At 42.0% G+C, this 24,956-nt stretch overlaps 1 protein-coding gene across 1 annotated transcript in view; it reads left to right on the plus strand.

Moving 5' to 3' along the window:
* The window catches only part of LOC124805074 (insulin-like growth factor-binding protein complex acid labile subunit), a 584,744-nt gene that overhangs the window by 378,205 nt on the left and 181,583 nt on the right, over positions 1 to 24,956 (plus strand). The window contains exon 3 of the mRNA XM_047265506.1: positions 3,987 to 4,098. Coding sequence (XP_047121462.1) covers positions 3,997 to 4,098 — 102 coding nt within the window. The 5' untranslated portion in view covers positions 3,987 to 3,996. The remainder of the gene's footprint in view (positions 1 to 3,986; positions 4,099 to 24,956) is intronic.

Genomic DNA, 24,956 nt, shown 5'->3' on the forward strand with positions numbered 1-24,956 from the left:
AACACGGACGTTAATAATAACACCATTTGACAGCAGTTTAACAGTGCCACAGTGGGTCACGCCCATGTAGAACACAATTCAAAAAAAATTTAAAAATAGTTGTAGTCTTCAGAATTGAATAAATTATATATATATTAAAAGGTAATTGTCTGCAGATTCAGAAAACGCAAAAAAGTAAAAATTGAACTTTTCATGATTTTGAGCCTTTCTGGAGCCCCTTAAAAAATGTCACTGAATCATAGAAAAGTTTTCAAATTTCCATCGCGCACCAGGTGTCAAAACCGATCATGTATTTTTCTCTATGGCAGCTAGAGAAGTTGTTAGAGCACAATCTGAACATTATATTTTAATTTCACTGGTAAGTTTCAGTTGAATTCTCATAAAGCGGCAAGATTAATTTACAGTTGTTCATTTTACAGAAGAAATAAGCTCCTGTCGTAAAAAAAATTACATTACATGGAGGAGTAGGGCAAGTAGGCCTGTGTATTGCAGAAGTTATCCACCACACAGCATTGGTTCATTGAAACATGCAGAGACCATCTATTCACCAATTGTGCCCAGTAATACAGCTACTACATTCATTCATGTACAGAAACATGTGTTCCTTTTGCAAGTAGGAATTATGCAAACATTGTGAATTAAGTAATGTTTGGAATCATCACAAAATGAGTATGAAAGTTATACTCATGTGAATTGTTGTGATCCATTTAAAAGACAAAAAACAAATAAGCATGATTTGCGAGTTGTTTCACTTAATTTTGCTAACCAGTTCTATGAGATAATATGTGTTAGAACCAATATCACTCAAGGGAGAAGTTGCGTTCAACATGCTGTAAGCATGCCATCAGTGAAATTTCAGGTGTAGATCACAACAAGGCAAACAAAAACAGCAGTCAAAAAAGTATGAGTGAAGTGAAGACTATGTTTGATTAAGACTGGGAAGAAGGGGAAGCAGCAGAAGATAAAGGAGAACACCTAAACTTAATAGAAGTTGAACAAGTATAGATGACTCACCAATGAAAATGCTTTCACCAGCTACATAGCTAGGAAAAAACTGTTAAAGAAACTGTATCTTGTGCTCCATGTTCGAGAAGAAGAATTATGCAAAGATGGTAGTTCTGAGTATGAAAGCATAGCAGTTGAGCATGAGAAATATGAAAGGCTAATGATTTAGACAGACAAGTTTAATTAATTAAAAAATACCATCTGTAAATAGGCTGAAAAACTTTTGTATTCTTACATTTGCTCTTCCATCATGTACAACCGAAAAAATTCAAAGAACGTTTGGTGTATCACAAAGAATTGTACGAGAAGCTATGGGCATTTGTAATACAAAAGGAATCAGTTCCCTCCTGCATTACTTGTACGAAATTTTTATGGAGATGATGAATAATGCGAAATATTAGGTCAGCATAGAAAAGCATGCTCAGTAATGCTTAATGCTTAGTAATTTAGAGGAGTTGTATGCAGCATTTAAGCAAATCGGTCCTTAAATTTAATAGGGACTTTCAAAATTTTGTCAAATGCGTCCGAAATTTTGCGCAGGTTCATCACATGTGCATCCCCTTAGCGTATGCACCATACACCACAATATCGACTTGGTTTTACATGGCCTATATTTAAATATGAAGGATGATGTAAATTCTTTCGTAGATAAAATTGTTTGTAATAAAGAAAACAGGGATTGCATGTTAAGAATTTGTTACAAATGTCCTCCTTAAACAAATTTAACAGATTATATTGAAACTAAAGTTTAGCTCGAGGAAGACAGTGAAATAAATTTTCATCATTGGGTATCGGCTGAAAGAACTCAGTTTATTGATGCGACCTTACCCTGTAATTAATTTACTGATATGTCAGCGACAAAACTAGAAACTTTAGTTCCACAGAGGTATATTGCAAAACGTCGAGCTGTGTACTTGAAAGTGAGAGAAAAAAATACTATAAATCAAAATGAGGCGCTAGTATTAATGGATTTTGCTGAAAATTATGGTTTTGTGCTACACCATGCAGTGCAAATTACCAATGGGCTCATATGTCATGCACTATATATCTGCTGTTATATATTACAAAAATCCTAACACTGCAGAATTATGCCATTTACCATTATGTAATACTTCTGAAGATTTAAATTATTATTTTGCTTGCGTCTGTAACAATTTGTCAAAAATTGTAGAGTAAATTAAATATCACTGTCCTGCTGTTAATAAAAGAGACTGTTTTACAAATGGGGGCAACACTGAAATAACAACAAACTCTGGAAAATCACCCTGCGATGCTATTGGGCGCAGGATGAAACAGATGGTGACAAAGGACAATTTACAGAGGCCATATAAGGAGAAAATTTTTGATCCTTCAAAAACGTTTAAGCTTTACAGAGACAAGTTTTCCAAAATTCATTTTCTTATTTTGAAGAAAAAGAAGTAGGTTCTACAAGAATTAATCTGCAAAGCCATTTACAAAATGGCTGGCACCAGAAGTTGCCACCAATTCATACCTTTATCAACCAATACTCTGGCTGCTGAAAGAGTTAGCAGTGATAGTAACTATACTTTTCAATTTAACATTTCTGATGTGCAAACACATTTTGCAGAATTCTTGAAACTAAATACATTTATGGGCTATGAATACTATTCTAATTGGTGTATTTGTCTTACTGAAATTTTAAATTTAGATCAGGGAGATGCCAGAATTACATTCATGAGTCAGGCAGGTCCAGCTGTATCTTTTGACTGGTCAGATATACTTGATTTCAAAAGGCAGGCAATATCAGATTTCAGTAGATTACCAAAAATTAATAAATGTGAAATGGAGTAATTCATAATAGTCCAAACTCTATTTTTATATAGTCATACGAATACATTTCTGTTCCTGCACATGTTATTTTGAATAAGTTTTTGTTTCTGTGTGTAAAATTGGAATAGTTTGTTAAAATGTCCTAAATATTGTTTTTTATGACCATTAGTGTAGCTGTCATTTCCCCAAAAAATTTTAAGTCTTTTTTTAAAAGAAATTTTCTTCTATTTTCAATTATACCAGTGAGAATATTGGGACACTGTAACTACAGAATCTGCACACAGTAATATATAATTTTAGTTGTGGACATTTAAAAGAAAATATTTCTATTTTGAAGGCTCAAATCACCATTCACAATGTGATTACAAATAACCTAATGCAATATTTGATTCTGCAGAAAATTTTGCATAAGTACAAAAATTTTCAAATCTGAAACTACTTATTAGACTCGTGACAGCCACGGATGATTTTTTTTTTTTTAGTATTTTAGGCTGCAAATCAAGATTCTCTAGATGTGGATCGGCTCTAAATAGAGGTCTGAAATCTTAAAACAGTCATTACACATGTAAACAAACCATGTGAACCAAATTTCATGACAACCCAATTTGGTGAGTTGCATTCTGCTATTTTTCTGGTTCATTTGACATGGAATGACCCAGATGTAATAAATAACACAGTCGATTCTATCACATATACATTTATGAGATGTCTTCAGCGCACTCGCCATGCATTTCCCGACATTATAAAACCACGTTTAGTACAAAATCTGTTCCTGCCACAGCTACTTGTGGCATTTCACTAGGTGTGTTACATACTGTATGCGTTTTCATTCTTACATAGAGCGCATATAGGTTGTAAAAGGTTTAACGAAAGTCATAATGGTCATTTAAAAACTTGCAGTAGAACTAATTCCCAGGGAGAAAACTCAACATTGTCATAAATTTGTATTTAAAATAGGCACTACTCTGTTTAAATGTTGTTCATATGAAAAATCATCAACATACGTTGTATCGTTCTTGAAATTACTGTACACTTTACATTTGTGAACCGCTGGGTATAATTATGTTCCCTAAAAACTTAACCTGATACGGCAATATTCGCAGTGATAGCTGTCGGTGAATAAACTTGAATTACAGATTTGTGCCGTACCTCTCCCTGGAGTGATGACCTGCGGTTGCGTCGTGTTGCAGATGCTGTGTCATGCGGCGGGCGCGGCTGCTGTTGGCGGCGGCGGTGGCGGTCGCGGGGGCGTGGCTGGCGGCCGCGTGTCCTCCGGAGTGCATCTGCCTCTCGCAGACACAGGTAGGCTGCCGGAAAGTGTCTGGGACGTGTGGCTACCCCTCCAGTACCGAAATTCTGAGGCAGGGGGTCGATTTAACTCGCTTTTACGCTCAAGGTGATAACTCTTTCAATTTGTCCAATATTTTACCTGCAGATTGGAGTAAATGACCAATAACAGAACACTCCGTCTTTGAATGAACATTAAAATCTCCCTACAGGTACTGGTGCAACCCTTTCATGGATCTGACGGTATTGCTTTGGTCTCTGAGTAAAGTGAGTCTCGATTTTCGCCAGGCAAATGTGTTTCCATGTTGAATTGAATTGCTTCATCGGTTCATGGATGTCGCGTCCGATAATGTTGTGGAGGATGCACAATATTTCGGCGAGACAGCGGCACGTCATATTCTTGTGCTTACTGACTTGTTACTACAATGGCTTGCCGGTACATGCGCTGACTTGTGCTCATATCTGTATTTTCACTGTTGTTTACCGTTTCTTCGCCGAGCGGGATTAGCCGAGCGGTCTAGGGCGCTGAAGTTATGGACTGTGCGGCTGGTCCCGGCGGAGGTTCAACTCCTCCCTCGGGCATGGGTGTGTGTGTTTGTCCTTAAGATAATTTAGGTTAAGTTGTGTGTAAGCTTAGGGACTGATGACCTCAGCAGTTAAGTCCCATAAGATATCACACATCCTTTCTTCCTACTTGGATAATCCTTAAGTGAACCAAATTCTGAGATCGCCCCTTCTAGGCTGTAAGCTGGGTGTGCAGTATTAAAACACCCAATTCGGCGTTCTGAAACTTGTGTGTTGGCGTGCAGTGTCGTTTGGAGTAAAACTCCTTTTGCGTTCTTATCAGTCCGAACACATCAGAAAATGGTCTCTAATTTATTTACAGCCTTCACATATGCCTCATAGTTAATTGTTGGTCATATTGGTAATACAATCACGAGAATGATTTAATCACTATTCCTAAAGACTGTCATAATAACATGGCCAGCAGAGCGAGATACCGTGAATTTCTTCTGCTTTTGCTGATGAGAGTTGGAGCCACATCAGTGACCCTCGTTTTAGTTTCCAGCCCATAGACTTAATCACCTGTAACTATCTGTGATAAAGGGCCTCTAGATTTGGTTCAAATTACTCCAACAGTTGAGATAAAAATGCTTTTCTTTTAATATCGTAGTTGTTGTGAGCATTTGTGGAACCCGTCTTAAGCACCCACTTAAATATCCGAAGATCTCACTTCTAATTCTTACCGGTGGCTATAGAGACAATGGTATAATTGTGACATGTCGGTCTGCGCGAATAATGGCATCCTTGAGATTCAACATTCTGCGTCAAGTGGTTGTGACAGGACGCCCGAAACGCGGGTGATCCTGGAGCTCAGTTTCTGCGCTTTCTAACGCACTAACTCTTTACCCGTCGTACGACAGTACTCCAATTGTCCTACTAACTGCATCATTGTATATACTGCACATAAATGTTTATGGATGTTAGCAATGGTTTCTGTATCCACAACCAAGATTTCAGTTAGAGTGGATTCCTCAAAACAACGGTGGTGAAGAATTCCGTTCGCGGAACCATGCCCTGGTATGGGTGGCATAGACTTCAGCCTATCTGCACACATCTCCCTCTACCGCGACACACTGTCTGAGATGGAGGAAGGAGAAACTGTGAAGCCGCTGCGTTTAAATGGCAATGCAGTCGTACTGCATACGACTTGCTTTTATATTTCACATATCTCAATAACACAGGTCACAAAAAAAAAAAACAAATTTTCAGTGTTATTTAATTATTTTAGGCTTATTGATGACGTGACGTAATATTAATCTCGCCCAAACTGTTGGCACACGGGCAGACAGAGAGTTTCACAGATTTTCGCACTCAGATTCCCGCGTTATTGTAACTTACTGTGTTTAGTAATCGGATAAAGCTCTTCGACATACTTATCTTGATCGAAGTGTAGTAGAATTTTCGCATTCTCATTATAGAGAGGGGAATCTCTACCTTTTTGGAACTATATAGACGTCCTGGCAGTCGCAAAATAAAGTGATTTGTCTTTAAAACGGAAATTGCGTTGCAGATAATCAGTTACACATGCACATGTACAATGGCGTTTTCAACTGAAATGGAAAATGATCTCAAAAACAGTTCCAAAAACGACGTAAGAATGCCAGTCTCCTCAAAATATTTGGAAAACCGTTCACGTAATTTTCATGGCCACCATTAATTCTACAAACGTCGCGTTTTCTTTAGTGAGCTCGCTGTACCGTGTTTGTCCGAATATGTCCCCTCTACAATACGATGTTCTTTTTAAATACATCCACATCAAATCTGAAATACGTTCTTACCTTGCAATGCTATACTGTGGGCAGTGTGGAATCAAGTCCACTTAAAATGTGAGGCCTGTAATCCCTTCTGGATGCTCTTCGTTCCTGCACTCTTTGTTCCCTCGTAAATTCAACAGTAGCGGGTCTTAAATCAAAAAATCGTTCCTTGCTTGCCGCGTAACTTAACCGACGAATTTCGCTGCAATATATAGAATCTCCTTAGTCTGAGTTCAATTCGAAACTTCCTGGCAGATTACAACTGTGTGCCGAACCGAGACTCGAAATACGGACCTTTGCCTTTCGCGGGCATGTGCTCTACCATCTGAGCTACCCTAGCACGACTCACAATTTTACTTCAACCAGTACCTCTGTGAATTTCTGTGAAGGTTGGAAGATAGGAGACGAGGTACTGGCAGAAGTAAAATTGTGAGGACAGGTCGTGAGTCGTGCTTGGGTAGCTCAGATGGTAGAGCACTTGCCAGCGAAAGGCATAGGTCCCGAGATCGAGCCTCGGTCCGGCACACAGTTTTAATCTGCCACAAAGTTTCAAATCAGCGCACACTCCGCTGCAGAGTGAAAATTTCATTCTGGAATGATCCCCCAAGCTGTAGCTGAGACATGTCTCCGCAATATCATTCTTCGTGTAGTGCTAGTCCTGCAAGTTTCGTAGGAGATCTTCTGTGAAGTTTGGAAGGTAGGAGACGAGGTACTGACGGAAGCAAAATTGTGAGGACGAGTCGTGAGTCGTGCTTGTGTAACTCAGATGGTAGAGCACTTGCCCACGAAAGGCAAGGGTACCGATTTATAGTCTCCATCCGGTACACAGTTTTAATCTGCCAGGAAGTTTCAAATCACCGCACACTCAACTGCAGAGTGAAAATTTCGTTCTGGTTCCCTCATTTCTATTGGAAACTGTTTCAGCTGACAGTGGAATAATGTGTGCGAATTCTGAAATTTTACTGTTCGTACCAACAACTACTTCACGTACTCCTTGCCTGCAAATTTAGCACAAAGTGCTTCTTGATGTACAGAACAATCGATTGCGTCTGTCGACCATTGCAGTTTTATGCTGTCTCACTGCCAACTGAATCTTTACATTCTTTCTACGTGGTATTTAAAAGTGATTTCATAGCAGATTTGCAGTATCCATCGCTTATGTGACTGCATAACACGTATTGAGACTTCTTATCCCTCTCCTCTGTTAATCCCATTCAGTTTTAGTGGCTTGTGCCAATAGATAGGCAGAATGCCTCTTTTTGTGCAGACAACCACTGGATCTGTGAACGTCATCCATACTACTAGCAAATAGTGAAGTGTAAACAGCGCTGACACCAAGATTTTGCCAGACTGGAAAGAGTTCTGCCGAACGAAATTTGTCACACCGTAATACTAAATGAAATGTAGCACTGTGCTGGGTACTTCCGAGAAGACAGAGCAAAGCCGAGACGGGATGAGCCTCGGCCCGCACACCCCGCTCGTGGATTGTTGGGCACTCTGTGGCAGGCTTTGGTTTATAATGAGAGCGCTGGGCAGATGGCATTCTGATGGCTCGCTACGGCTCTGAAATCTGTCAGAATTGATCGAAACTCCCCGTACGTGAAGGAGGAACAGCAAATTTGAGGCCCATAGACTCTAGTAAAAATAATTGTTGCATTATTTATTTATGTTCTTTCCTGCCTTATATCCTTGTGATTAAAGCTAGGAAGTTCAGGCCAGGACTGCACAATCGTGGTTGGAGGTCTTTGGCGTTTGCAAGGAAATTGGAAATTTGGGGTAAGATCTGATGTGACCGAACTGCTGATGTCATTGGTCCCTAAGCTTACACACTACTTAATCTAACTTACGCGAAGGACAACACACACACCAATGCCCGAGGGAGCACTCGAACCTCCAACGGGGAGAGCCGCGCAGACCGTGACAAGGCGCCCAAGACCGCACGGCCCCCCTTCGCGGCTGACGTTTGCAAGGCCTTTTAGTTCCGAGATTCATCACTGGATGGCACTAGCAATCAGCAAATGTGTAGTATGAGTTATGATGGCTGCCAGAAAGCGTACGTTCGACTGTTTTTGCTTATTATGACGATATAAGCGTGGTATACATCGTTTTCATGGAATAAGTCTACTTTAAATGTATTGTTTTACATGAATATCTCATAAATTGTTAATTTACTTCAAAATTAATGGGTTTATAAACTGAGACATTAGCACACGTTTAACTGTGCATGTTTGGTCCAACGTCAGACTTTTACGACGATAGATTGTTTACTGTGTGTTATCCACATTGTATTTATCATGTCTGGCAGCCAGTTAATATTACATGATAATGTGATTTTCTTTTGCGATTACTTTCGTAATATCATCCAGTCTGTTATTTATCACTAATCACTAATTTTGTGGACCCTGCTTTGCAAAACCTGCCAGATACAAATGATTTAAGCAATGATGATAATACCCCTAATTCAACTTGGCTCCCAAATGCAAAGACAGTTGCTGGAAACTCTTGAAAAAGTTTGTCTGTCTCGCCATCCTGAGGAGAAGATTTTGTTGAAGCGTCAACTTCAGAGTACAATGAAAATGAGGTGCAACAGCATTAAAATTAAAATCTGGAGAACATAAAACAACGACAACTACATAAGCAACAGGAAGAGAGACAAAACATATACGTTCTTGCTAGAGCTGCAGCAGCAAATGATGAAAATTTTGGACGAAGACACGTTTCAGGAAGGAAGCCTTTTCTCATATGGAGAGGTTTTACGTGGGCACAATATTTTTCAAGAAAAATATGATTTTATTTCCTTCGGGTTGCTGAAAGAGTTATAAATCCACAGTTTTATTTCCGAAATTATTTCAATGAACAATTGTTCTAAGAAGCTACAGCCTTTGCAGACATTTGCTACATTTTATTTATTTTTTATTTTGCGTATGGGAATACAGCGACAGTATTTTATATTAGTACAGCAATATGTAAACGAAATGTACAAATAAATTACATCTGATGGACGTAGAATATGTGAATTACGTATCGGAAGGACAGTACAGGAAATAAAGGCCTAACAGAAGACATACATGATCTGCTTGCATTTTGGATGGCCATAAGGAAATACTTCATTACAGAACGAAGTGGGAGGCCATAAAAGGGTTGATTATTATGAGGAAACAGAAGAATAAGAACATTTAATTACACCTGAAACCAGAGAATATATACTAAAATGTTCAGCATGCACAGATAAGAAGTTGGACAAAATTTGATCAATGGCCTATGGTTAATGATTTAAAATCTCCAAGTCATTGCTCCAAGAAGACGTTGCAAACAGCAAAGAAGAACAAAATACGATAATTTTGATGTATATCTGTGATTGTCAAAAGATACCAACTGTTTCCGCTTATATCACATAAAGAAAGGAGAATAAAAACATGTCATAGTTAAATTGTGTACATTATAAAACAGTTGCAGTAAAGGCCCAACACACAGAACTATGCGGTAACCAAATTTCAAAAATATTCTGGAAATAAATTTATTTTTACCTTCCTAATTAATCACTGACTGGTTCTTACATCCTAAAAGATCCTGTTTTCAAAAGTAACACATAAAATCCTAACTTGGGTATGAAAGCGGTATAACTGAGACTGTGTAATTTCTGCGCTGTTTTCAGCTTTCAATTACGAAGAGCTACCGGCTGCATGTGAAAACAGTAGATGTCTAAAGGGTTTTGATAACAATGAGGCATTTCCATAGAGACGTTTACAAAGCCGCGTTAAGTGCCGTGTCCAGCGCACAAAAACTGTCGGGGATCAACTTACGCCGACTCATCTATAGTATGTATGAAAGGCGCTAAGTGAGAGATTTCCAGAAAGGTGGTCCACTCTGCTTCACAGACTAAAGCGAGAAGAACCAGCAAGGAAATAAAAAGAAAGAACTATAGAGGAGGTCTCGAAGCTGTAAAAGCTAATAATATCTTCTGTATGCTGGAAGAAGAAGAAGAATATAAGCTGATTGGACAAAATGAATCAGTTCATCGCCTGATGGTCGGCGAAATGACTTCTGGGGGCTGCGCTTAACTTCAGCTTCAACTCTGTCAAGAAGTGCTTGAGACACATGGGAATGTCCTCTTTGAAGGATGTGTTTGACACGAAGGATGTGATTGACACTGACTTCGTTTATAAAGTTTTTGAACCACATTATTTTATTTGTCTTTGCCGGTAGTGACCTCTCGTACTGGCTTCGATAAGGCAGCAGTACAGTTGTCACAGATATGGTTTCTGTAAAACAGGTGGCACATTGCACGCCCTACTGAACTGCCTTCAATTGGATGCACTTCAAGTCAAATCTGCAACAAAAAAAAAAAAAAAAAAAAAAAAAACAAAGGACAAAAAGGGAAACTTTGAAAGCTTCTATATTTTTCATAGGAAACAATAATTGTCTATCTCTCTTTCTTGAATTGAAGTCGAAACTTTATGGATACTCAGATCTGTCATTTTTTTTTGCGCAATAAAATGTATATGTCGTGTGACTAGGGCGTGCGGTCGGGAAGACTGTTCGATTTGACGCCACTTCGTCGACATGTGAGTCGATGGGGATAAAATGATGATGATTAGGGCAACACAACACCCAACCGGGAATCGAACCAAGGGCCTTAGGAATGACATTCTGTCGCGCCGACCACTCAGTTATCGTAGGCGGACATTGCGCAATGATGGGTTGCATCGTTGAAAGGAATCCTGGAACAACTGCCATTCGCACAGACAGCCAAGTTTCCGCGTAATTAATCAAGACGAAATCTTAGTTGAACGTAAGAACCATATACACGGTGTGGGCTGGTCCCTCGGCAGCTACGAATGCCCTTTAAACCCGTGTTGCGTGGTGTCGGCGCCTGAGCGAGACAGCTGTGAAGCTGCTCCCACGCCCGGGGTGACGTATGTCGTCGCAAAAACGACACCGCGGCCTTTGTCCGGCCTGCTGCATTGTGGGTCGGCATGGTGACGCCACGGTTCCCGCGAAAAACCGCCGTGGGTTGCCCAGCCTGCTCTGCGTGTACGTGCGTGCGTGCGTGCGTGTGTGTGTGTGTGTGTGTGTGTGTGTGTGTGCGCGCGCGCGTGAGAGAGAGATAGAGAAAGTGTTTGTGTGCGTGTGGCGCCGGTTCCTGCGTAGGCAGGGGTGTGTAATGCGGGTCACCTGGCCCACAGGAAAGAAGGCACGGGTGGCCAAATGTACATCAGTGTACTCACCACAGCAAAAGACGAAACGGAAAGCGTCCATGTCCAGAAGGTGGTAACCGGGCTCTGCCATTCTTCTTCATCACACTGGTGTCTCGTATCAAACAGCATCCTACCTCCGCCTCTCTCTCTCTCTCTCTCTCTCTCTCTCCTTTTCTTAGAGTATCGGCCTAAGTCCTGTATCGCTGACAGACCCTTGCAGAGTAATGTTTTACGCCAACGCATCATGAGCGGATATCGGAAATCCCTCCTGAAAAAGTCAACATGTTGTTGTTGTTGTGGTCTTCAGTCCTGAGACTGGTTTGATGCATCTCTCCATGCTACTCTAACCTGTGCAAGCTTCTTCATCTCCCGGTACCTACTGCAGCCTACATCCTTCTGAATACGCTTAGTGTATTCATCCCTTGGTCTCCCTCTACGATTTTTACCCTCCACGCTGCCGTCCAGTACCAAATTGGTGATCCGTTGATGCCTCACAACATGTCCTACCAACCGATCTCTTCTTCTAGTCAAGGTGTGCCACAAACTCCTCTTCTCCCCAATTCTATTCAATACCTCCTCATTAGTTATGTGACCTACCCATCTAATCTTCTGTAGCACCACATTTCGAAAGCTTCTATTCTCTTCTGGTCTAAACTATTTATCGTCCATGTTTCACTTCCATACATAGCTACATTCCATACAAATACTTTCAGAAACGACTTCCTGACACTTAAATCTATACTCGATGTTAACAACTTCCTCTTCTTCAGAAACGCTGTCCTTGCCATTGCCAGTCTACATTTTATATCCTCTCTACTTCGACCATCACCAGTTATATTGCTCCCCAAATAACAAAACTCCTTTACTACTTTAAGTGTCTCATTTCCTAATCTAATTCCCTCATCATCACCCGATTTAATTCGACAACATTCCATTATCCCCGTTTTGCTTTTGTTGATGTTCATCTTATACCCTCCTTTCAAGACACGGTCCATTCTGTTCAACTACTCTTCCAAGTCCTTTGCTGTCTCTCACAGAATTACAATGTCATCGGCAAACCTCAAAGTTTTTATTTCTTCTCTGTGGATTTTAATACCTACTCCGAACTTTTCTTTTGTTTCCTTTACTGCTTGCTCAATACACAGATTGAATAGCATCGTGGAGAGGCTACACCCCTGTCTCACTCCCTTCTCAACCACTGCTTCCCTTTCATGCCCCTCCACTCTTAGAACTGCCATCTGGTTTCTGTACAAATTGTAAATAGCCTTTTTCTCCCTGTATTTTACCCCTGCCACCTTCAGAATTGGAAAGAGAGTATTCCAGTCAACATTGTCAAAAGCTTTCTCTCAGTCTACAAATGCTAGGAACATAGGTTTGCCTTTCCTTAATCTTTCTTCTAAGTCGTAGGGTCAGTATTGCCTCACGTGTTCCAACATTTCTAAATGGTTCAAATGGCTCTGAGCACTATGGGACTTAACTTCTGAGGTCATCAGTCCCCTAGAACTTAAAACTGCTTAAACCTAACTAACCTAAGGACATCACACACATCCATGCCCGAGGCCGGATTCGAACCTGCGACCGTAGCAGTCGCGCAACATTTCTACGGAATCGAAACTGATCTTCCCCGAGGTCAGCTTCTACCAGTTTCTCCATTCGTCTGTAAAGAATTCGCGTTAGTATTTTGCAGCTGTGACTTATTAAACTGATTGGTCGGTAATTTTCACATCTGTCAACACCTGCTTTCTTTGGGATTGGAATTATTATATTCTTCTTGAAGTCTGAGGGTATTTCGCCTGTCTCATACATCTTGCTCACCAGATGGTAGAGTTTTGTTAGGCCTGGCTCTCCCAAGGCTGTCAGTAGTTCTAATGAAATGTTGTCTACTCCCGGGGCCTTGCTTCGACTTAGGTTCTGCAAAGACAGATCTTGGGATTTTACTACTCTCTGTTATCCCTTGGGATCCGAAGCGCCTCAAACAAGTGCCGAGAAACACTTGATATACGGAAGTCAGTCAGTACAATTTCGCACTATTGTTTAGTGAACAAGATACGAATTTACCGAGTATGAGACCCGATCTCTGACTGGATTAAAGAATTTTTAAGAGACAGAAGTCAATATCTTACTTTTAATGGGCTGAAGAAAAATGTAAAGGTAACGTCTCAAGTAGCCCTAGGGAGTGCTGTAGAAGTATTACAGATATAAACATCCAGGTGTGATAGATCGCATCATAGCGAACAACTTTCGTTAGAGATAAAAATTCACAAATGTGTCTCAGCGATTTTAGATGCCCTTTAGTATTCAGTGGCCACGGGACGACAAGATTCCACCAAACTAGCAAGGCCTACTGACCAGGTATACAGCACACAACCTACCCCAGTTAACTGACAGAATTACTTTCAACAACAAAATCAAAAGTATGAGTTACATGAATGTGTAGTGTCTCTTTTTTGGGGGTCATATCCAAAAGAAGAGACATCACTCATTCATGTAATTGATATGCGTCAATGGCCTATGAATCCACAACCATTAGTACAGAGCGTTTACATTCTACCCACAAAGGGAATCTTAAATTAGCGAGCACGGACGAGATTGATGGAGACTGCGGATAAGTCATGGCGCTGGATTGGAAGGTGAGTCGGCCGAGGACCGCGCCAAAAGGGCCCACGCATTTACAATTAACACTGCGTCTGGGTGCCGGAGTGTCTGTCCGTTTCTGCACAGAAGTTCCCCTTTCCCTACCTTATCAGTCCACTTAATTTTCATCATTCGTCTGTAGCACTATATGTCAAACGCTTCGATTCTCGTCTGTTCCGGTTTTCCCTCCGTGTTTCTCAATTATACAATGCTGCACTCCAAACATACATTCTCAGAAATTTCTTCCTCAAGTTAAGGTTTATGTTTCATACTAGTAGATTTTATTGGCCAGCAATTCTCTTTTTGCCAGTGCTAGTCTGCTTTTGATGTCCTCCTTGCTACGTCTGCCATGGATTATTTTATTGCCTATGTAGCAGAATTCATTAATCTCACCTACTTCATGTCCATCAGCCCGAATGTCAAGTTTCTCGCTGTTCTCATTTCAGCTATCTCTCTCTCATTGCTTTCGTTTTTCCTTGATTTACTCTCAATTCATATAATGTAGTCAGTAGACTGCTCATTCTATTCAATAGATCTTGTAATTCTTCACTTTCACTGAGGATAGCAACGACATGACCGAATCTTATCATTGATTTTTGACTCTTATTGTTCTATCTCGGTTCTTTGATATATTGTATATTACTAGTCTTTCCCTATAGCTTACCAAAAGTCTTCTCAGAATTTCATACATCGTCCACTATTTGATGCTGTCGAACGCGTTTTACATGTTGGCAAGTCCTGCGGACGCGTTTTGATTTTTCTTTAGTCTTGCTTCTATTATGAACCGTAATGTCAAAACTGCCTCTCTGATGCCATTACCTTTCCTGAGGCCAAATTGATCGCCATCTGTCAGTTCTTCAATCTTCTTTTCCGTTCTTTTGTGTATTGTTCTCGTCAGCAACTTGGATGCATGAGCTGTTAAGCTGATTTTGTGGTGAATGTCACATTTGTCACCTCTTGCAGTCTTCAGGATTGTGTGGATGATATTTTTCCGAAATTCAAATGGATATCGCCAGACTCTTGCATACTACATACCAAAGTGAATGGTCGTTTTGTTGCCACTTCGCCCATTGATTTTAGAAATCCTTTTTTGCCCTTTTTGATCTTAACTCTTCCAATACTCTTTTGAATTCCCTATATCTTCTAAATCGACTCCTGTTTCTTCTTCATTCACATCAGACAAATATTCATAGATGCCTTCAGATTACTCTTTCCGTCTACCTGTCCTTCCCTCTGCATTTAACAGTGGAATTCCCATTGCGCCGGCCGGAGTGGCCGAGCGGTCCCAGGCGCTCTAGTCTGCAACCGCGCGACCGCTACGGTCGCAGGTTCGAATCCGGCCTAGGGCATGAACGTGTGTGATGTCCTTAAGTTAGTTAGGTTTAAGTAGTTCTAAGTCTAGGGGACTGATGACCTCAGAAGTTAAGTCTCATAGTGCTCAGAGCCATTTGAACCTATTCCCATTGCACACCTAATGTTCCGACCTTCACTTTTAATTTGGCCGCACATTGTTTTGACTTTTCTATATGCTGAGTCAGTCCTCTGACAATCATTTTTTGTTCGATTTCTTCACATTTTTCATGCAGCCATTTCGTCTTAGCTTCCCTTCACCTTCTATATATTTCATTCCCGAGCGACTTGTATTTCTGTATTCCTGAATTTCCCTGAACATTTTCGTACTTCCTTCTTTCATATATCAACTGAAGTAGTTTTTCTGTTACCCATGGTCTTCTCGCAGTGCGTTTCCTTGTACTATGATTTTTTTGCAGCTTATATGGTTGAGTTTCAGAGATATCCATTTTTCTTCAACTATAGTGCCTACTGAGATATTCCTCGTCGCAGTATCTACAGCCGTAGAGAACTTCAGGCGTACTTCCTCACTCCTCAGAGTTTCTATACCACACTCAGCTTACTCTTCATCACTAATATGTTGTGATCTGGGTCTATATCTGCTCCTAAGTACACCTTACAATCCTATATCCGATTTCATTCCCTCTGCCTGACCGTAATGTAATCAAACTAAAATCTTCCCGTATTTCACGGCCTTTTCCAAGTATACCCCCACCTCTCGCGAGTTATTAGCTGATATTTTTTTTTTGCAGAACTCAATTAGTCTTTCGCCTCTCTCATTCGTAGCACCAAGCACATGTTCTCCCGTTTCCCTTTCTTCCACTACTTCTACAACCACATTCCAGATCCCCATGACAATTAGATTTTCACCTCCATTTACGCACTGAATTATCCGTTCAATATCCTTGTATAATTTCTCTGTCTCCTCATCTGGAACTTCCGACGTCGGCATGTATAGATGAACTATTGTTATCGGTGTTGGTTTGTTGTCGTCTCTGATGATAACTGTTCATAGTAACTCACCCTTTGCCCTGCCTTCCTATTCTTAACTAACCTGGACCCCATTATATACAATTTTCGGCTGCTGTTTATATTACTCTAAAGTCATCTGGCTGGAAATCCTTCTCATCTTTCTATTTCCCTTCATTGACACTATATATATCTAGCTGGAGCCTTTGAATTTCCTTTTTGGACTTTCTAACTTCCCTACCACGTTCAAGCTTATGACTTTCCACGCCTCGACTGGTAGAACGTTATCTTTGTTGTACAACTTTTTTTCCATGGTCACCTTCCCTTAGCTTTCCCCTCCTGGAGAACCGAATGGTGGACTATTCCGGCATCTCTTGCCAAGGGAGAGATCATCACGATAATTATGGACCACATGTCCTGTGGATACACATTATGTGTCTTTAATGCAGTGGTTTCCATTGTTTTCTGTATCCTCATGCCGTTGATCATTGCTGATCTTTCCGCCTTTAGGGGCAGTTTGCCAGTCAAGGGCAAGAGAGTTCTCTGAACCTCTGTCCATTCCTGTGACCTCTTTGACAAGGCCGTTGGCAGAATGAGGATGAGCTCTTTCCCCGCAAGTCTTCGGCTGCCAAAGCTGACGACTTTTACTCAAAGTCTAAGCGGTGGCAGGGTTCGAACCCGGGACCAAAGACGTTTTGATTACTAACTGAAGACGTTACCTCTAGACCAGGAGCACAACCACTCTTAAGTGACATCTAGCATCTCCGGGATGCATCAATGACTTTCTGTGAAAATATAGTTAATCCCCGTGATCTGTCATCCATTACGTTTGTCTCAAAGACTGTGGAATATCCTGTATAAAAAAGTATGTAATGCATAGGGTCAATAGCTTTATGATGCTTTTAGCAGAAGACGCTGTTCTCTATACGAAAGTTTTAACAGCAGAAGATTGTATCGAGTGGCTGAAAGATTGTCAGAGGCTCAATTTCTGGTGCAAGGACTGGCAGTTGACTTTGAACGTAAAAACTTTTAACCGATTTCGTGTATATAAGTGAGTAGATACACTGTTGTTCGATTACTCCGCTGGAACGAAAAATTACCGGATAAAGTAAAGCCGGCCGATGTGGCCGAGATGTTCTAGGCGCTTCAGTCTGGAACCGCTCGACCGCTACGGTCGCAGGTTCGACTCCTGCCTCGGGCATGGATGTGTGTGATGTCCTTAGGTTAGTTAGGTTTAAGTAGTTTTAAGTTCTAGGGAACTGATGACCTCAGATGTTAAGTCCCATAGTGCTCAGAGCCATTTGATAAAGTAAAACCCATAAAATAACTAGGAGTAACTGTCCGAAGGAAGCTACAATGGAATTGTCACTTAAAACAAATTGTAAGTAAGGATGAGATGGATTAGAAGAATTTTAAGCAAGAGCTTGGAGCTATCCTAACTTAAATCTGCTCTAAGAGAACGTGGCGAGTACTATACTCTCTTTCCTCAGTTACTGGAATGGCGTGAGACGTTTTAAAAAAATATGAGATGAAAAGAAAACCGTTCTATTACATGCTCGGTATGATTCATGGTGACTCTGAAAAGGAAGATTACGAAACTTGCAAGATACCTCGTGTGGGAGGGAGAAAGAGGTGTGAATTTTGATTTAAATTCTATAAATGAAATGCAAGGAGTGCTGTTCAACGTATAAGTGGTTTATTCAGTGCAACTGCATTAAACGGCACATACAATAATTATTGAAATTTAAACAAATTCATTTAACAATCGCTCACATATAATGATTAAAAAAAATAATTTGTGTCGCCAGATACTGTAGAAAGTATCAAATAAAAAAACAACAAATAGAATTGAATTGGCACCAAGAGCTAACAAGTGAATTATATAAGGTGCCTCCCCTGGTATTTGCCTTTTAACATGAGCATTGTATGACTTCATTCTAATCTAACATATAAATCACTTACGCGAGACGGGTTGACTTGGTGTATTAAATGAGGAAGGAACAAAAAACAAAAAAACAAAAAACAGCTGAACATATGACTCTCTTAACGCGCAAACGGTGAATACTGTGCCTTGCGTCTGTATGAGCATCTAACACATTGCAAAGAAATTGAAGAAAGCGAAAGAAGAATGCACAGCTAGGAAGGCGGGCGTGTTCTGTATTACCACGTTCATAGCGTGGTCGGCGTGGCGTTGGAGTTGGCTGATTGCTTGCGGCTGCATCAAGACTCTGCCGGCGTCGTAGTTGATAGCGTCTAACATGCCCTACGCTGAAAATAGTGACCGAAACCTGCTACTGGAAGTTATCATTACTGGACGACGGTCATCTGCAGGTGCAAACCTACGTGAAACTGCATTAAACAAAGCTCAAAACTGTTCTAACAGTACTACCGTCATCGGACATGTAGTAAATCCAAATGATCCTGAGTTAAGCTCTTGATAACACGCACAGCAGACCGGTAGCCGGCGCACTGACAATATGCACGTTCTGCTCGTACCGTCCTAACTTCGACAAAAGCGGAGGATCATCTCTCGCCGTTGTCTTTCCGACCCAGAAAATTTCCACTTTGCTTTTCACAAAAGTTGGCTAAACTTCTCCTACATTCAAAGAAAATTACCCTGAGCCAAAAACACATATTGACACTCCAGCAGACGATCAACACGTTTCCAAGCAGATAGCCAGAGCGATGGAACAAGAAAAAACATAAGGCGACAACGCATATACGTAATGATTGCTTTTTCGTATCAATTACAGCCTTATGTAGTTGATATGGAAAATGATGTAGATAGGAAGTACAGTTCAGATGTGGTAATTTTGTATTGAAATACAACTTTGGTTGTCAGATATATCATCCAGCCGATCACATTCTCTCAGTCTGAATTGGGAGGAGCACCGACACAGGAGCGATGATCAGAAAGATCATGTATATAATTAAGGCGATGACGCCCAATGATCCATTCAGTGCCGACGTACACAAAGCTCGAAATCTTACGAGAATCGGCGAGATTACGTGAGTAATGAGGCTAATATGCTGGGGCACTACAACGGTACTTTGTGGTGTAAGTTGAGAACTTGGATGTGACGAGAGGCTGGATAGGGTAGCCCATACGGTGACCACAGAGTCCGGATGACGTAGTGGGCAGCGCATTTGCCTCGGAAGCAGGAGCCCCGGGATCGAACCCCGGTCCTGCACAAATACCCAGTTTTCCCCATTGATATAAAACAATGTCCTGTGTCAGCTTATGTCGCAAATTCCTTTCCGTCTTAATTTTTACATGGAACAGACAGAGAGCAGCTTCAGTATAAGATAACGAGAGCGAAAATAATCGACATATATTCTTCAACCACTTAAAGAATGATAACCATAACGCTGAGCGAATGGAGTTAGCAATTAAAATTTCTCACGTATTACGTAGAGGTTTAACAATATACTTCAAAAGATAGAAATCTACATTCACACAATATAACGCCCTGGTGACGTTTTAAATGAAAACACGGATTTAGAACACAAGCATTTTATACAAAAGACAACAGATAGACACAAACAGCTACCCACAGACGCATCAATTACAAAGATCATACATACACCTCAAAATGATAACTTCAACACATCATAACGATTGTAGACATGTAGCACATCTGGCCAGCTGTCAAACTGCCAATATGTCATACTGAGAATCTCATCCCTCAATTCTGACACTCGCGTTTAGTTTTGAAGGCTTGTGACGACAGATTGCTAGATTACCTGTTTTTGGGCAGAGAGCCACTGGTCCTGTGAATGTCCTTCATACCACAAACAGCGAAGAGTAAGCAGCGTGACACTACGATACTCCCGAACTGAATAAAATCATGCCGACCGAAAAATGCCACACTGAAACGCTAAATGAAGTGTCGAGGTGTTCTGGGTACTTCCCACAAGTATCGAGTAAAACAATGACGTCCGAGCGCTGCCCGCACTTTGTTATCGCGTGTAGTTTGGCACGCCGTGGCCGAGCCTGTTCTACTTCTCTTAAAAATTTCTCACAGTCCACGTTCTGAATGTGGAAACGTCGGTAGAAGGAAACAAATCAATCTGTATTCCACCGACCATCATCTGAAGCATATACATTCGTGCACTGAGATAGGTTTTGTAAGTAGGCTGTTTAGGTTTTTACGTTGGTAACGCTACTTAGCGCTCTGTATGAAAATCACTGGCTGTGCTGCGTGCAGTCTGTGGCTGGTTGGCATTTTTGTAATATTCGCTATTGTAGTGTTGGGCAGTTGGAAGTGAACAGCGTTGCACAGTTGGAGGTGAGCCGCCAGCAGTAGTGGATGTGGGGAGAGACATGGCAGAATTTTGAGAGCGGATGATCTGTACGTGTGTCCATCAGAGACAGTAAATTTGTAATACTGGATATATATATATATATATATAATGACTTTTGAACACTATTAAGGTCAATACATTGTTTGCTCTCTATCAAAATCTTTCATTTGCTAACTATGCCTATCAGTAGTCAGTGCCTTCAGTAGTTAGAATCTTTTATTTTGCTGGCAGTAGTGGCGCTCGCTGTATTGCAGTAGTTCAAGTAGCGAAGATTTTTGTGAGGTAAGTGATTCATGAAAGGTATAGGCTATTGTTAGTCAGTGCCATTATTTTGTAGGGATTTTTGAAAATCAGATTGCGTTGCGCTAAAAATATTGTGTGTCAGTTTAGGCACAGTCATTTATAATTTTTCTAAGGGGACGTTTCAGTTTCACTGAGACAGCACACGTGCTCGTGTACAGATACGAAAAGATCGGCTGTCTTCTACATGTCGGTCGTCGTCTGAATCTCCCATATCGGTGCCACCGTGACCTCTGCCTAATGAAGTTACATGGCAGTAGAACGAGGTGTATCACTTGGCGGTGCCACAGAGGCGACGATGGTCCGTATGAGATGATAATTACGAGTTAACATTGGAATTTCTGGTGATCTGACTGTTGTAAGTAGCAGACAACATGCCTGTAGCACTCAGTGAAAGTGTCTTAACGTGGCGTCTAGACGGTAGGACCATGTGGTCAGGAGATTGAATCCACCAGCTAGACATATCGCCTCTTGATGGAAGAAGAATTTGGGATCCCAGTGAGGAACATCTATTGCTGCGGGGGTTATTTGAAATTCTGGCTTTCGAAGAAAAAGACAGACAGCGTGAATGACTCATCTTTTCATAGCCAACCTAACACTGCTCATTTGCATAGTTTTGGGCGGGCTGCTTAGCTATGTTTGGTTGCCAGACACAAACTTCTAGTAACAACCGTCATCGCCTCTCTTGTGCCTCTCTGCTGCAATCAAACGTGAAGGACCGTTCGGACTTAGCACAACGGGAAAATCCAACTTGACGTAAATTACTAAGTTTTGAATTAATTGCAATAGGCCGATCACGAATAATTATGGACAATGCCTCTATACAGGCACAACATTACTGTGTACTTGGCAGCACTCGCCCGCCCTCGCGACTCACATAAAACCACGAATCAAATAAAAGACAAAATTAGTTGTTTCATGTGGGACTAACGCTACTAGCTTTAAAGCTTTGCTAATCTCTAATTAACGTAATTCTGATTTGGTGACGATAGTCGGCCACAAGTGGATGGCCTGGTATCACACTCCGAACCCGCAGCCGGACGGAACTTGAGCGCCTGTGAGACAGCGGCGTGTGTCGCCAGCCGGCGCCGATCACGTGGACAGCAGGCTAGCGGCCGGACTAGACTGCCCGCTCGCCGCTAATTGGCCATACATTCCAGGCAGCTGCCTGCACTTAATCGGCTGTGAGCGCGCGCCATCACGCTCCACTCGTGACACATTTTCCGCGCTAATGGCCGCCTAACGGCCTAAAGCGCTGTCTGCGTACGTGCCGGCAACCACACAAGTCGTGGCCCTGTACAGACGTGTTTCGAGCGTAGTGGAGCGCTGTCATGGGCGGAAGGTGGTCTGGTCTAAACTCTTGCCTCCCCAGATTAGACTGTATGCACTGTTTCTTCGATAAACCCATAGCAAGGGGGGATCGGAGATACCGAACGTAACACAAAAAAGAAAACGCGTAACATACACTACTGGCCATTAAAATCGCTACACCACGAAGATGACGTGCTACAGACGCGAAATTTAACCGACAGGAAGAAGATGCTGTGATACGCAAATGATAAGCTTTTCAGAACATTCACACAAGGTTGACGCCGGTAACGACACCTACAACGTGTTGAGACGAGGAAAGTTTCCAACTAATTTCTCATACATAAGCAGCAGATGACCAGCGTTGCCTGGTGAAACGTTGTTGTGATGCCTCGTGTAAGGAGGAGAAATGCGTACCATCACGTTTCCAACTTCGATAAAGGTGAGATTGTAGCATATCGCCATTGTGGTTTATCGCATCGTGACACTGCTGCTCGCGTTGGTCGAGATCCAATGACTGTTAGCAGAATATGGAATCGGTGGGTTCAGGAGGGTAATACAGAACGCCGTGCTGGATCCCAACGGCCTCGTATCACTAGCAGTCGAGATGACAGGCATCTTATCCGCATGGCTGTAACGGATCGTGCAGCCACGTCTCGATCCCCGAGTCAGCAGATGGGGACGTTTGCAAGACAACAATCTTCTGCACGAACAGTTCGACGACGTTTCCAGCAGCATGGACTATCAGCTCGGAGACCATGGCTGCGGTTACCCTGGACGCTGCTTCACAGGCAGGAGCGCCTGCGATGGTGTACTCAACGACGAACCTGGGTCCACGAATGACGAAACGTCATTTTTTTGGATGAATCCAGGTTCTGTTTACAGTATCATGATGGTCGCAACCGGGTTTGATGGTAAACGCACATTGGAAGTGTGTATTCGTCATCGCCATACTGGCGTATCACCCGGCGTGATGGTATGGGGTGCCATTGCTTACAAGTCTCGGTCACCTCTTGTTCGCATTGACGGCACTTTGAACAGTCGACGTAAAATTTTCAGATGTGTTACGACCCGTGGCTCTACCCTTCATTCGATCCCTGCGAAACCCTACATTTCAGCAGGGTATTGCACGACCGCACGTTGCAGGTCCTGTACGGGTCTTTCTGGATATAGAAAATGTTCGACTGCAGCACATTCTCCAGATGTCACACCAATTGTAAACGACTGGTCAATGGTGGCCGAGGAACTGGCTCGTCACAGTACGCCAGTCACTACTCTTGATCAACTGTGGTATGGTGTTGAAGCTGCATGGGCAGCTGTACCTGTACACGCCATCCAAGCTCTGTTTGACTCAATGCCCAAGCGTATCAAGGCCGTTATTACGGCCAGAGGTAGTTCTTCTGGGTACTGATTTCTCAAAATGGTTCAAATTGCTCTGAGCACTATGGGACTTAACGTCTATGGTCATCAGTCCCCTAGAACTTAGAACTATTTAAACCTAACTAACCTAATGACATCACACAACACCCAGTCATCACGAGGCAGAGAAAATTCCTGACCCCGCCAGGAATCGAACCCGGGAACCCGGGCGTGGGAAGCGAGAACGCTACCGCACGACCACGAGCTGCGGACACTGATTTCTCAGGATCTATGCACCCAAACTGCGTGAAAATGTAATCACACGTCAGTTCTTATATACTATATTTGTCCATTGAATACCCGTTTATTATCTGCATTTCTTCTTGGTGGAGCAATTTTAATGGCCAGTAGCGTACATTTGCAAAAAAAGAAAAAGAAACAAAACCCTGCTATGATAATGCACGTTTCACCAACAGTGAGAGTGTCCCGTGGCATGTGAAAGATAATACACTTATTTCATCTGGACATTAATCAAAAAGCTTACTGCAAGCGTTTATATGTAGGAGGGCTATTCGGACATTAAGGTCCGATAGGTCGCGGAATGGAAACGATACTGAAAAATGCGATGAAGCTTTGCACTTATGTGTTGGGGAGTGTCTCTAATATGCCTGTCGATGGTGCACGTCGCTCTTCCCAGTTCTGAGCACACAGTGAGCACGTAAAAATGTCTATAACAATAGCGTTCCCACCAAGTAATGGTGCCCGCTGCGCGGTTTCGACTCATTTCACGCAACCCCATATAACGTACCTCTCTTGAACTTCCGTCTTCATGACAATTCTCGGCGCACACAACAGGGGCAACGAGGACGCAAGCGGAGCGTTTTCGATGGGAAGTGTTTGATCACCCACAATATAGCCCTGACGTCTATCTCTGCCCACATGAACCGCTGGCTATGAAGACAACATTTTGGCACAGACAAAGAACTGTAGACCAGTGTAGAGGATCGGCAGGAAGCATAGGCTGCAGCCTTCTATGACCCGAGGGTAGTGGAAAGTTGGCACAGAGCTAGAACAAATGTGTAAGCCTGAATTTCGACTATTTAGAGAAACAGCTAGAAGCTATAGGAAACGG

Source organism: Schistocerca piceifrons, chromosome 7, assembly GCF_021461385.2.
Source record: "Schistocerca piceifrons isolate TAMUIC-IGC-003096 chromosome 7, iqSchPice1.1, whole genome shotgun sequence".
Classification (NCBI taxonomy): Eukaryota; Metazoa; Arthropoda; class Insecta; order Orthoptera; family Acrididae; genus Schistocerca; species Schistocerca piceifrons.